Consider the following 12,233-nt stretch of genomic DNA (forward strand, 5'->3'; position numbering starts at 1 on the left):
TGCCCTGAGCTAAGCAGTGGAGCTGTACAAATGTGTTTGTTTCCTCAGTGCCTAAACTTTTTTTTTTAATTTATGTTTCTCTTTTTTCTCTCAGCGTGGGGAGTAAAGAGTTTTTACTTTTTTTGTTTTGATTCAAATCACCTAACAACTCATTTCATCTGCAGTTGTGCCCCTTTTGGCTTGAACCTGACTTGAGCCACTATTTTTGCAGCCAAACCTTATGGGGACTATTCCTAGAATTTTTTTCTCAGGTTCTGGTGGCAGACCAGTGTTTTTACAGTTAAAAGCCTTTTTGTTTGGCACTGGCACTAAATGCAGTGGGGTGTGTTCTCTCCTCTCCCATCTCTGTGGGAGGCTGAGGCAGCAGCTGTTTACTTTACCAGCTTGTTAATCTTCTAGTGCTTAGATCTCAGTTAAACTGCTTATAGTTGCATGTCTGGCTTTCCTGATGGTTTCTTTACTGTGGTGGGGATGTACAAGCCAGTTATCTGAATATGTGCTGCCTGTATGATTCTGCCATTTGTAAGAGCAAAGTTTATCCAGCAAGTGGTACTTGTGATAGCAAAGCCCTTGGCTTATATATACCATTTCATCTGCCTTGGAGCAGCTCTAAAAACACCATCGCAGTGCCTTTTGCAGATTACACACTAACAAGGATTTTTCTTAATTGCTTTCCTCAAGACCTCTGAGCCCATGTCCAGTTGAAGGAGGAACTGATCAGATACGTTTGTGTGGTTCTTTCAGGCTGAATGGAGTATTGAACAAACCGCCCCAGCGAGTACCTGGCCTGAGGAAGGGAAGGTTGAGTTTCGAGGCTATGGTTTACGCTACCGGGAAGACTTGGATTTGGTTCTGAAAAACATAAATGTTACCATAAATGGGGGTGAGAAGGTAGTGAATCTGACTTTACAGAGTGTTAACTAAGTCTGCATGCATAAGCCAAAGAGAGTTCTAGCCCTGTCCTGTAGTTTGTCTAAGAACTAGAAGAGCTTCTGTCGAATCAGTCTTACTGTAACTGCAGATGTAGTGGGCTCTTAGCCTTTTCAGGGTATGTCCTGCATCATGGGTTAAAGATAACACTATTTGGGCTTATGAAGTATCTTTTGATCTGGGTTCATAAGGAAGTGAGGTTTATGCTGTTTTCTCTCCCCTTCCCAGGAAATTTTGCTAATTTATTTGCTGTAAGCAAGGGGGAGTACAAGTTGCAGAGAGATTAAGTTAGTTATAGTATCAGGAAAATGAGCTACTAAGCAGAGGGGGGGAAGCCCTGATCTAGTGAGGCAGAAGTTGCAAGTTGAGATTCTACAGGAGAAAATGAGACTTCAGAGTGGATTCTCTGGATCTGGCCAAACTGATGGCGATACACGTGTGTCTCTCCTATTGCTTCCTCGCACATGCGCTTACACGCATCCCGCTTCAGTCCTGTGTGGATTCTCTGATGTCTAATAATAGTATGATCTTACACAGCAGCATAAAAGGTAACTGTAAGACACATCTACTGTCTGGCTTCTTTATTTGTTGTATCCGAAAAAACATTTGCTTTTTTCCTGAGTGCACACTTTCTGTTTACAAATATGGGCAGAATACTACCCCAAGAGTGTTAGAAAGGGCAGATGGCAAGAGATACATCAACCAAACAACGTAGCAATCTTCGATTTATTTTTTAAAAAGTAAAAATATTGATTAATATTTCAGTCTAACTGGGAAGCAAAACGTATGGTATGAAACCGAGTGCTTTTGGCTTATTTTTGCTATAAATTCAAACATGATAAATGTCAAGTCAGCAATTATAACTGTGAAGCATGAACCAAAGGATTAGGGAAAACTTGGACTGTTCTACCCAATTCCACCTGCCTTTCTAGAAAAATTGAAACCTTCTGTGATTGGATTGAAAATTTGGAGACTGCTTTTTGCTCTTTTTTTTTCATATCCAGAGATTTTTCTTCCCCTTTGGTCTGCCACCCTTTGGTATGTTGTTTTGGGTTGTTTATAGCCCAGCAAACATGACAGCCTTCTGAAAACATGTCAGTTTCAGGCAGATGCTTGGAAATGCTTTAACTCTTCCCCGGAGTAAGTTGTTCCTGTATTCTTTCCCCAACAGATTGGAATAGTTGGAAGAACAGGAGCTGGAAAATCCTCCCTTACTTTAGGTTTGTTTCGAATTAATGAAGCAGCTGAAGGAGAAATTATTATTGATGGAATTAATATTGCAAAGATAGGGCTCCATGACTTGCGGTTCAAGATCACCATCATCCCTCAGGTAGGTGCGAAATCCTGCCATTACCAGAACATGTTCTGTAACAGTGCTGTTTCTAATGTACCAGATTTACTCCTTTTCTGATCTATAGTAATGAAATTGAGTCATTTTAGCTTGCTTTCAGGGACTTGAAACCAAGCTTTTTTCCTAGACTGGCTTTGATTTGCTTGTGCTGGGTAACAAGTAGGAGCTTGGCTATGGCCAAACTGTGCTGTGGAAGCAAAACCTTGGCCTTTGGACTCATGGGCTTTGTCAGCATCGCATGCTGATCACTTAAAAACTATAGCCAGCTTAGCCTGAGTGGGGAGGTTTGATCCCAGCTGAACACCTGATCAAGGTCCCGTAGTTAACTGGGACCATTGTGCTTCTGATCAGTAGAGGGGAAGTAAAGTCTGAGTACTTTTACTTTTACTTATGAGGAGAGCCCTCGGGGAGTTTTGGTTTCCACTTTCGTTTTAGGTAGTTACATTCTTTTTAGAAATGGAGTGAATTTACTGTGTAGTCTAGTTGTGAGGGACTGGGATTTTGCATTGCTATTTCAGGCTTGATATGGACTCTTTAAACCTTTGTACAAGGCATTCTGACTTTTGCAGGATCTCGTGAGCAAGGTATGCAGAACCATTCACTCACAGAAACCTGTACACAACCACCCCAGTCTAGCCCAGCATCTGTGGGTTTGATAGTCCAAAACATTTGGAAATATGGCTTTACAAGCACTGGACTTAGTCTCAAGTCTTCTTGTTCTTACTGTGTAGCCTTTATTGTCTGCCTGTTCTGGTTCAAAGTAAGACCATAAAATGTGGTTATAAAATCACTGTTGCAGCACACTAGCAAAAACAAGTGAACATACTGTAAAAGGTTTTTTGCACCACTTCTTTTGAAAATCTGGGTGGGACTTTGCTTTCTCCTTTTGATCACTTTGCATCAGTCTGATACTACTAGGACAAAAGTATTTCCAAAGCAGTATTTCTGCATGTCAAAAAAAAAAAAAAAAAAAAAAGCAGCACTGATATTGTTAATACTGCAGCTGAAGAATTCGGAAATATTTACAAATGGTGTAATTTCATAAGAAGTGGAAAGTTGACCTATTAGTCCCTGCTGACAGAAGGCTGGGCAGGGAGTGCCTGTTCTTTAACTTAGTAGCCCAGTAAAAAGTTATTTCTGTTTGTTGGATAGTTGTTGTTTGAGTTTTGTGTGTGTGTGTGTTTTGTGGTGGTTTTTTGGTGGTGTTCCCCCACCGCTCATCCCCCCTTTCCCCCCAGTTAGTGAATTACTGACTCATGGAAAGGTCTGGAATGCCAAAGTCGGCAGAGGTCAGGCCCCCAGGAGGCATAAGGAATAAGGGAGAGGGAGAATAACTTGCTGTTACTGGAAAAAGTGAGGACTTGTTCCTGAATTCAGTAGATGAGCTTGCTTGCGACTGCATCTGAACATGTTGTTTTCCTTTCACTGTCTAAGAAATATGGTGGAGCACTTGCTGTGTTCTGTGTACATTGTCAGTTACCTCTTCCTATGACTAGGATCCAGTATTGTTTTCTGGCTCTCTGCGTATGAATCTTGATCCTTTTGACCAACACTCTGATGAAGACATTTGGAGGTCTTTGGAATTGGCTCACCTGAAAAACTTTGTATCATCCCTTCCTGATAAACTTAATCATGAGTGTGCTGAAGGTGGAGAGAACCTCAGGTATGTCAGAGAGCCGTGCTTGTGAAAGTTGCCTTGAGAACTAAATGAGAACTGAGAGGGGTGTGTGTGCCCTCCCATCTGCAACTAGACTTTCTGCTTCCAGAAACCTTACAGCTCACTTGGGACAGTACGTAGCTAGATCCTAGCAATAGCAATTGCAGTGTGGGGCTCCCCCCAGCTCTGAATAATTGGGAGGGAGTTGGGGAATTCTTAATACATGACCAACCAACTAGGTTTTATTCAACCTGTTTTAAACTTTCAAGTTTAGGAATTAAAAGTAGTTTAAGAAATGCTCTGAATGCTGCGGGGTTTGACAGCTTGGACAGCCTTAGAAAGGATTTTAGTAGTAGCAGCCTGCTATTTATAGTGGATGCTCTGACCTTATCCTGGCTTTTGCCCAACAAGTGCGGTTTTGCTAAGGGAATTGTTAGCTTTCTTTTTGCACCATAACAGGGATATATGTTTGGTCTGTAGAAACCATTTAGAGTCTAGTCCTCAACACTGTATTGATGCAGTTATGCTGAAACCATTTGTAATGTCTTCTCTTAATTATGTTGCCAAGACTTTACTGTGAGGAGGGTGTTGTTTCAGATGCTGTTAGGTACTCTGCAGAGAAGTAGTAAGACTGACCTTATCTATTTCACTGGATTCTTGGCACCTGTACTTTAGAACAGTTCTTACAAGGAGTTGCTGGGCTTCAAAACGAACACTGCAAACTTGTTCTGACTTTTTTCCCTACCCTCCCATCCCATCTGTGTAGTGTGGGACAGCGCCAGCTGGTGTGCCTGGCACGAGCTCTGCTCAGGAAATCCAAAATCCTGGTTCTAGATGAAGCCACAGCTGCTGTTGATCTTGAAACAGATCAGCTTATACAGTCAACAATAAAGTCTCAATTTGAAGAATGTACTGTATTAACTATAGCACATCGTCTGAACACAATCATGGACTACACAAGGTAAATAATACCACTTTTATCTTGAAGAATGGCATGTGTGACCTGCACTGTGCCCTACTTTAATGAGCATCTTTGTGTTAGCTAAATGTTTACCAGTGCATTTTTAGCCACCTCTCTGCAGAGCTGATGGAATCCCCCTTTTGATGGGTGGAGTGTGTGTTCTGGCTTGCAGCGGCTGTGCTTGGCCTGGGGAGCAGCTCTGATCTCTGTCACACTGCTCTTGTGCCATTCCTGCCTGGGCAGACCGGGAAGGGGTGGGAGGTGAGGGTAGGAGTCTGTTCCTGGGTGTTGCCCTTGTTTATGCACAGCTGGAACAGGCAGCAGAGCTTTAGGGAGATCATATCCTAAACTAGGCATAGACAGCATAAGGAATAAAAGGGGCAGGTCCTGTGCTTGCCTGAAGTTCATTTGACGTTTCTTTTTCCATCGCTTTTGGTCATAGTTCATATGGCCTCTCTCGTCCTCAGCTGCTTTGCTAAGATGTGATTGAGGACAGAGGAGTTGTCTTATATTTTCAGTTTTAAGCTCTCTCGTCCTTTTTATCACAGAATGGCAGAGAGCAAAGTGACCAGTGATGATTTCTTTGTGCTTTGGTAGACCAGACAGACCATCTGCAATGAGGTCAGAAAGGGCAGAGCTGAGACTCTGTCCATCCCTACAGCCTGGACTGTTCACTGGCATATAATGGCTGTGCTGCGTCAGTGTCTGTAAATGTACAGCTGTGTTCATTGCCTTTCTGGATCTTCTTGTGACCATTTTCTTTTTTTTTTTTTTCCTCTTTTTTTACAGAGTTTTAGTCCTGGACAGAGGAGAAGTGGTGGAGTGTGGCAGCCCAGACCATCTACTTCAGGAAAAAGGCATTTTCTATAGCATGGCCAAAGATTCAGGCTTGGTGTAGCATTTGAACTTGGTTAGTTTGTGCAGGGGAGAGGGAGGTGATACATTCAGACAACTGTAACTTCACTGAGTTGGTGTGAACCCTACAGTTCACTTTCAGACCTAGTGAAGTCCGTCAGAGCACGGTGATGGGAGTAACGTAAAAATGCAATTTTGTTTCTTTTTTTTTATTCTCCTTAATACTGATTTTAGCCAGCTTGAGGAGAAGCACATACACTGTGCAAAACACTTGAGAGACTTTTAATTTTTGCCTGAAATCTGCCATTACATGCTCAAATGTAAGGCAGAGCGATTCATCAGAGAAGTTCAGAAAAGCTTCTTCTTTTCATTGGCTCTTATGTTCTGAAGCCCTCTCTTTTTTTGTTTAAAACATTTTTGCAAATGCTAGTTATTTGCTTGTTTGCTGATTCCTCGTTTGATGAACCATCTATCGTGGGATGCACTTGGAACATTTTGTGGCATATAGTACTATAGTCCAAAGATTTTTCTTCTTGTGAAATAACGTGTGTGCCAGACTTTCTCATTATGGCATTTACTGTACAAGGTTAATGCTTTTATGCATTCTCCTAAAGATTTCATGTGTTTACAGCGTATAGCAGCAAGTTCACTATAGTGGGTCAGTAATGCTGATGTGAAAAAGCACGGTCAAGTTCAAAGCAGTATTTAAGCATGTCTGGAATGACAATCACTCCAAAACCAAATTCGTGCAGCAGTTGGCATGTTGCAGTGTGCAGTACCTGATCTAACACCTAGTTCACTCAGGAATTCTGACTTGGATGGTGAATCCTGGTTACACCTGTGGGGAGTGGGCTGAGAAGTGAGGAGCTCCTGCCTGAGCAGAGGTTGTAGGCTCAGCATGACATTGATTGTAATACCCTTGGCTTTGGCAAATCTGTGCTTTAATAGAAGCTCTGCCATATCAAGGACCATTAGCCTTATATCAAAGAAACATGCCCTTCTTGCTGGTGCTGTTGACTCTTAAGTTTTGTGGGAAACTGTTCTGTTACAGTTGTTTAAAAAAAAAAAAAAAAGTTTTACTGTTTTTAAAGTTCTGTGTCAGAGGGGTCTAACAATTTAGTTAGCAATGGAGTCTGGTTTTCAAGATCAATGTTGAATGTTCAGTTTTCTGTGGGAAGAAAAAAGTTACTTTTCTCATGTTCGGATTAGTCTTATTTTAAAGGAACATGCTGGAAGAAGGCAAACTTAAGTCAGATGGATGCAATACTCAGCACTCTGAGAATGTGGACTTCTGTGAATGATATTGCTGACATTAATACTAGACAATTATCTTCTTTAGAGTAAAGCTATTTATTTTTTTGTAAATTATGACTCTCTGAAATTGAATAGACTGAAATTTTCTTTGGTATTTTTTGTAATGACTATACAAATATTTGCAAAGAACTTGCAGTAAAAAAAAAGTTTGAAAGATAACATGTTGTGTCATTTCTTGCTTTCTATTTGACAAAGAGTAAGCTTTGGCAGTTCAGGTTTTTTGCCCTGAAAATAGAAATTATTGATACTGCTTAGTCTGTGCACGCTATTAGGCCTGATGTCTGGGGAGCTGTTAGTATGAGTAATAAAACCTTAAGTGCAAATAACGGTGTGCTGTGGTAGGGCTGGCTCACCTCTCATGGTTTCTCGTGTGATTTGAGTACTGCAGTTTGAGCAGAGCAGGATTCAGCGGTGCTGTGGACCTTTGTCGTACCCATGGTGTCTGTGGCCTGTGTGACACATTTCCTGGGCAGCTTGGTGTTAACTTCCTCTGTGGAAATGGAATAGGCAAGGGGTGATTTGGGAGTCTGGGAAGGAGCAGTGGGTTTTGGTTTCTCAAATCACCTAATGCTTATGCAGCACTGCAATGGACAGAAGGGTGGAAAGACTGGAGCAAATGGTTAGTAAGGAACTGAGTATAGAACAGGGAAATGAGCTTGTCAGGTAAGGTGCGTGGCTGGTATTGCTTTATTCAGCTGCATTAAAATGGAGACAGATCTATCTGAAGAGGAGACCCAGAGGAGGAACTGTGAACACTGCCATGAGACCTTTCCTGCTTGGGGACAGTCATCCTCCAGGAACGCTTCGTGATCCTTCCCCTTCTGCCCCTTCCTGGGCGAGCCCTGGGAAGGAAAGGGGAGAAGGGCATTGGACAACCAGAGAGTAAAGCTCCCTGTGCTCTCTTCTTGCCTGTGCAAACTAATTATCATCAGCACTTTCCTTAAGGCAAAGCTGTGGAGAACATCTAGTGAAGAAATTCGGACATGATTTCAAATACTTTTGAAAAGCCTCGTGGGTTTAGTGCAGCTCGTTACTGAGATGGGGACTCTGCAAATACTCTACAGGTTTGGGATTTAATTCAAAGGAAGTTGTATTGCTTGAGTCCTTAGTTTGGTAGAAACTGATTTCAGATTTGAGGAAGCAATGCTTTCCATTGCACACGGAGTAACAGAGATTTACAAGCCTTAACATATTCATCAAAGTCCTTTGAAAACAACTGCACTTAGAAGCATGGTTTGTTTGAAATACAAAACCTGCAGAATTATGCTTCTGCTGTGTAAAATGTTTGCAGTGGAGTTGTCTGTGTGACTTAAACTGCATTTGCAATCTCAAACTGAGTATGCTGGAAAGTGTCACTGGATGTTCTCTGTCTTATTCATGGGCTGTTTGTGATAATTTGGGGAACTGTGTGTCCAAAATGCTGTATTTTGCAGGATAACCTAAGCAGTGCAGCAGGGGGTCGGAAGACGGCTCTGTGTGTGCTTCAGTCTTGTTCTTTTTCAGTGATTTGGTTATTAATGTGCCTCATTGTGTTCTCCCAGTTTTATGTATTTATACACGTGCTAGCACAAACTGTTCTGCCCCAGCTCTGGAGTAGATGCTCTTTTCTGTTTGCCCTAAGGACCTGTCAGTGCTTTGTGCTGTTGCTGCATTGATTCATGATCCTGATTCTAAATGTCTGTCCTCGTAAAAATGATGAATATTGTGTCTGGATGCAACTTGAACAAAATTGTATTATGCATGATGAGGATCAGTCTGAACTAACCTAACTGCACACAGAGCTAGCTGAACAAATGCAGCTTTCTTCCCACAGAACCTGTGTGTAAGAGCAGTGTCATACAGATACTCGAGGTACCTTCAGGTAGGAGCGGTATGGCTGTGAGAGCCTGTTTGAGCTGGGAAGGAGAGGGCTGCGTGCTGATCCCTGCATGCAGTGTTACTGGGACCAATTGCAGAAAATGATACAACTTGCTGCAAGGTAAGGTCTTAGAATCTGGATTTAAACCAGTAGATTTTCCGTATTTAATCTGTTTTAGTTCTTGTGTATGTGTTTGGATGTAAAGCTTATTAGTACTTGGGACACGTTCGGCACTTCTGGGTCAGTGAAATCTAGCCTGATGACATGCGACCAGCGCTACAGGAGAGTCTGGTGCCATCCAGCAGGGATCAGGGATCTTACAGCCCAGGGTGATGAGCCTTCCCTCCGGCTGTTGAGAGGGGTGGGAAGCCCTGGTAAACTCAGGGGTGTGACATTCAGTTCCAGTAGCTGAGCTCAGAATCGTGCAGCAGACACTTATTTTCTTTGAATACCTTGATGTCACATACTTTCCTTTATGCAGCAGAACTAATGCCTGCTCTGGAAGATGGCATCTGGGACAGGAGGTGGGGACTGCACTGGGAGCATGTATGGCAACGAGCAGCTTAGTCCTTGGGAAAGACGTGAGCTGGGCACCTTCACCCAGCTGCTGCAGAGCAGGGTTTCCCTGACGTGTTTTGCTGTGGCATGGCCTGTGTTCATCCTGTTCTCCTCCACGTTCCCTCCTGGTGAAGAGGTAATGATCTGCCCACTGGGAGGATCTTTGTAACTGGTAGTATTGCGCTTCTGTAAGTGGGTAGGTTCTCAATTCCTACAGAGCATGTGGAAGCCTAGCTCCATGGGTGTCCTGTTTCCCTCCCCCCCTTTTTTTTAGGGAGGCATAAAGATGGCTCAATGTCATTTAGATCAGCAGAAAAAAACAGAAATCTTTTTAGCTGCATTGCTGGCTAGTTATGTGTATTTTGTGAAAAGTTTGTTCCAAAGAGAAAAACAGAGTTGGAAAGCCACTAAGATGTCAATAAACCCCCTTTAGATGAGTGGGTTTTATTTGGACTTTCAGTGTGTAGCTACCAATGAGCTTAACACGGCTGCTCTGTGTATGTTGCACTTACACTGCAAAACAGTGATTAAAAATTTAATCACAGAATCACAGAATGTCAGGGATTGGAAGGGACCTCGAAAGATCATCTAGTCCAATCCCCCTGCTGGAGTAGGACGCTCAGAAGTGTAGCCAGGGCAAGTCCAGGTGCTCCTGATCAGCTCTAAACATTTGGATTAACGGAGGTGTTGGGACAGACTTTTATTTCTTAATATTTAAAATTTTTTCAGAGCAACTTAGGAAATAAGCTGCTAGCACAGTGCCGAGCCTGCTGCAGTTACCTCCTGCGCTAACTGCGTGATTCTGTCAGATAGTCTAACCTAGGAAGTACCTTTGCAAAGACCCAGCAGACCTGTCCTTTTAAACACCACTTGCTGTTCCTCAAACCAGATTTTCAAGAGAGGATGGTATCTCCAAGTGTTAACTTCTTTATATATTTTGCTTTAACCAACGGCCAGATAACTTCCTTGTGATGACTGTTACCTTTTTTGTGAGACTTGACTCCTGATTTGTCACTTACTTACAGTGCTGCTTGGACATCAAACTGGGGACTCTGTCTCTTCTGAAACACGGGAGGTTTTGTCATGTGTAATTTTTGGAATCCCTTTTCTTGCCCTTTCAGCACAGCTTGACTTGTGAAAGTTGATGATATTTTTGCTTGCTCTTACTTTGTGCAAGCCAACAGGAAAACTGTGCCCTTTCAGAGATTATCAGCGTGAATGTTTGGATTATTTTCTCCTTCTGGTGCCTTCTCTCTTCACTACCAACTTAGGAAGGGAAAGCAAGCATGTAAAAGATGTTTCTATCGGAGATTATGGTAGATGATGTCTGTTTCAGAATTACCCAGCAACATGAGCGCTTCTGTTTCTCTTTTACCTCAGCTAAAAAGAAAAAATACCTAACACTTATCTCACTAGTTCTAAATGCTCCTGGTTTTGAGATCCATTGATAAACCTTTAGAGTGCTCATAACTTGTAACTGATTTTTGTTTTTTGTCTCTGCCCTTGAGTAAGGTTTGGAGAAAGTAGAGGGAAAAATTGCCTCTTTCCTGGTATTTGAGCAGCAGTATGGCAGCAGATGTTGGGCTTGGATGTCTTAGGCACTTGGCCAGCAGAAACTGTTAACTGCTGTTAACATGGGTTTTGCTGGTCTGGGTTGACTCTTGCCAGTTTGAACTCTCCCATCCCCTCCCCCATAACTCCTTTTTATACTGTATTTACTTTAGTTTACAGAAGAGAGCCATTTCAATACTTGATTCTATTTTTATTTCAGCTTTCTATATATTAAGAGCTTTAACAGAAGTCACAGTAAACAGCAGTATCTTGCAGTGTGGTTTGTTTGTCACATTGCCGTCTTGTGATTCCTGAGGAGAGACCTGGGGACAGCTGTGACCGCAGCTCCTCGGCACTGCGGGAAGCCCGGGAAGGCTTTACTTTCAGCTGCCATTTTGGTTTAAGTAACATTTGAAAGAACCACGTCAGAGGCTCGGTGGCACCAGGGTGGCACCTGCAGGAAGTAAACTTGCACTCAGTAAGAAAACCAGTAATGAACAACCAGGTCAACAGGTGAGTCCTGCTGCTTTCCCCATCTGCCGGACTGCCATGCTGCAGGGATCAGAGGACACTTTCCACCACGCAAATTCCTTGGGGCCAAATTCAATTTGGAAATGTTGGCGTCAGCATTTGGACATGCTCTGCTGTGACCAACCAGTGCAGATGGAATGATGCTCTGCTGTCCACTTCCTGCCAGGTTACTCTCTCTTGCATCAGTGAGCTGGTATCTAAGCTGGATTTCTTCCTCCAGGCAGCCTGTCAGCTCTCTGCACAGCCTGATTGACTTGGGGCCCCTCCAGAGCTGACACGGAAGGAGATGGAGTGGATCTGATCCCCAGCTGCGACAGCAGGCAGCCCCCAGGCAGCCGTATGCTCTCGTGCTTAGCAGCATCCCACTGCCTCTTCCCTACTCGCCCAGTGTCTGTGCACTTGGGGTGACCAGATCCAGCCTCTGTCTTGGAGTTCACCACATCTGTGTAAGAACAGTGCTCAGGTGAGCAGTCCTTAAGACACTGGTAAAAGACTAAATTTGTTCTGCCTGGAACTTGGGACAAGCTGTAAACAGTTACATTTGCTTGCTACTAGTTAAATTCTTGCTTGCTGTCCATAAAATTGTGTTGGTTTTTAAAAATAATCTGTTTATGTATGGCAGTATATTTGAGCTTCACTTGCAGCATAAATCAGAAATGCTGTGGTC

General features: G+C 42.9%; 1 protein-coding gene across 1 annotated transcript in view; it reads left to right on the forward strand.

Moving 5' to 3' along the window:
* LOC104532171 (multidrug resistance-associated protein 1) overlaps positions 1-5,974 on the forward strand; it is a gene marked incomplete at its 5' end in the record, with an annotated part of 41,177 nt that extends 35,203 nt beyond the window's left edge. Inside the window, 5 exon segments of the mRNA XM_029087290.1 lie at positions 745-891; positions 2,102-2,260; positions 3,778-3,944; positions 4,705-4,899; positions 5,689-5,974. Of these exon segments, the coding sequence (XP_028943123.1) occupies positions 745-891; positions 2,102-2,260; positions 3,778-3,944; positions 4,705-4,899; positions 5,689-5,797 (777 nt within the window).
* Between the last annotated feature and the right edge of the window lie 6,259 nt (positions 5,975-12,233).

The sequence above is a fragment of the Antrostomus carolinensis genome, unplaced genomic scaffold (genome assembly GCF_000700745.2).
Source record: "Antrostomus carolinensis isolate BGI_N321 unplaced genomic scaffold, ASM70074v2 scaffold12441, whole genome shotgun sequence".
NCBI lineage: Eukaryota > Metazoa > Chordata > Aves > Caprimulgiformes > Caprimulgidae > Antrostomus > Antrostomus carolinensis.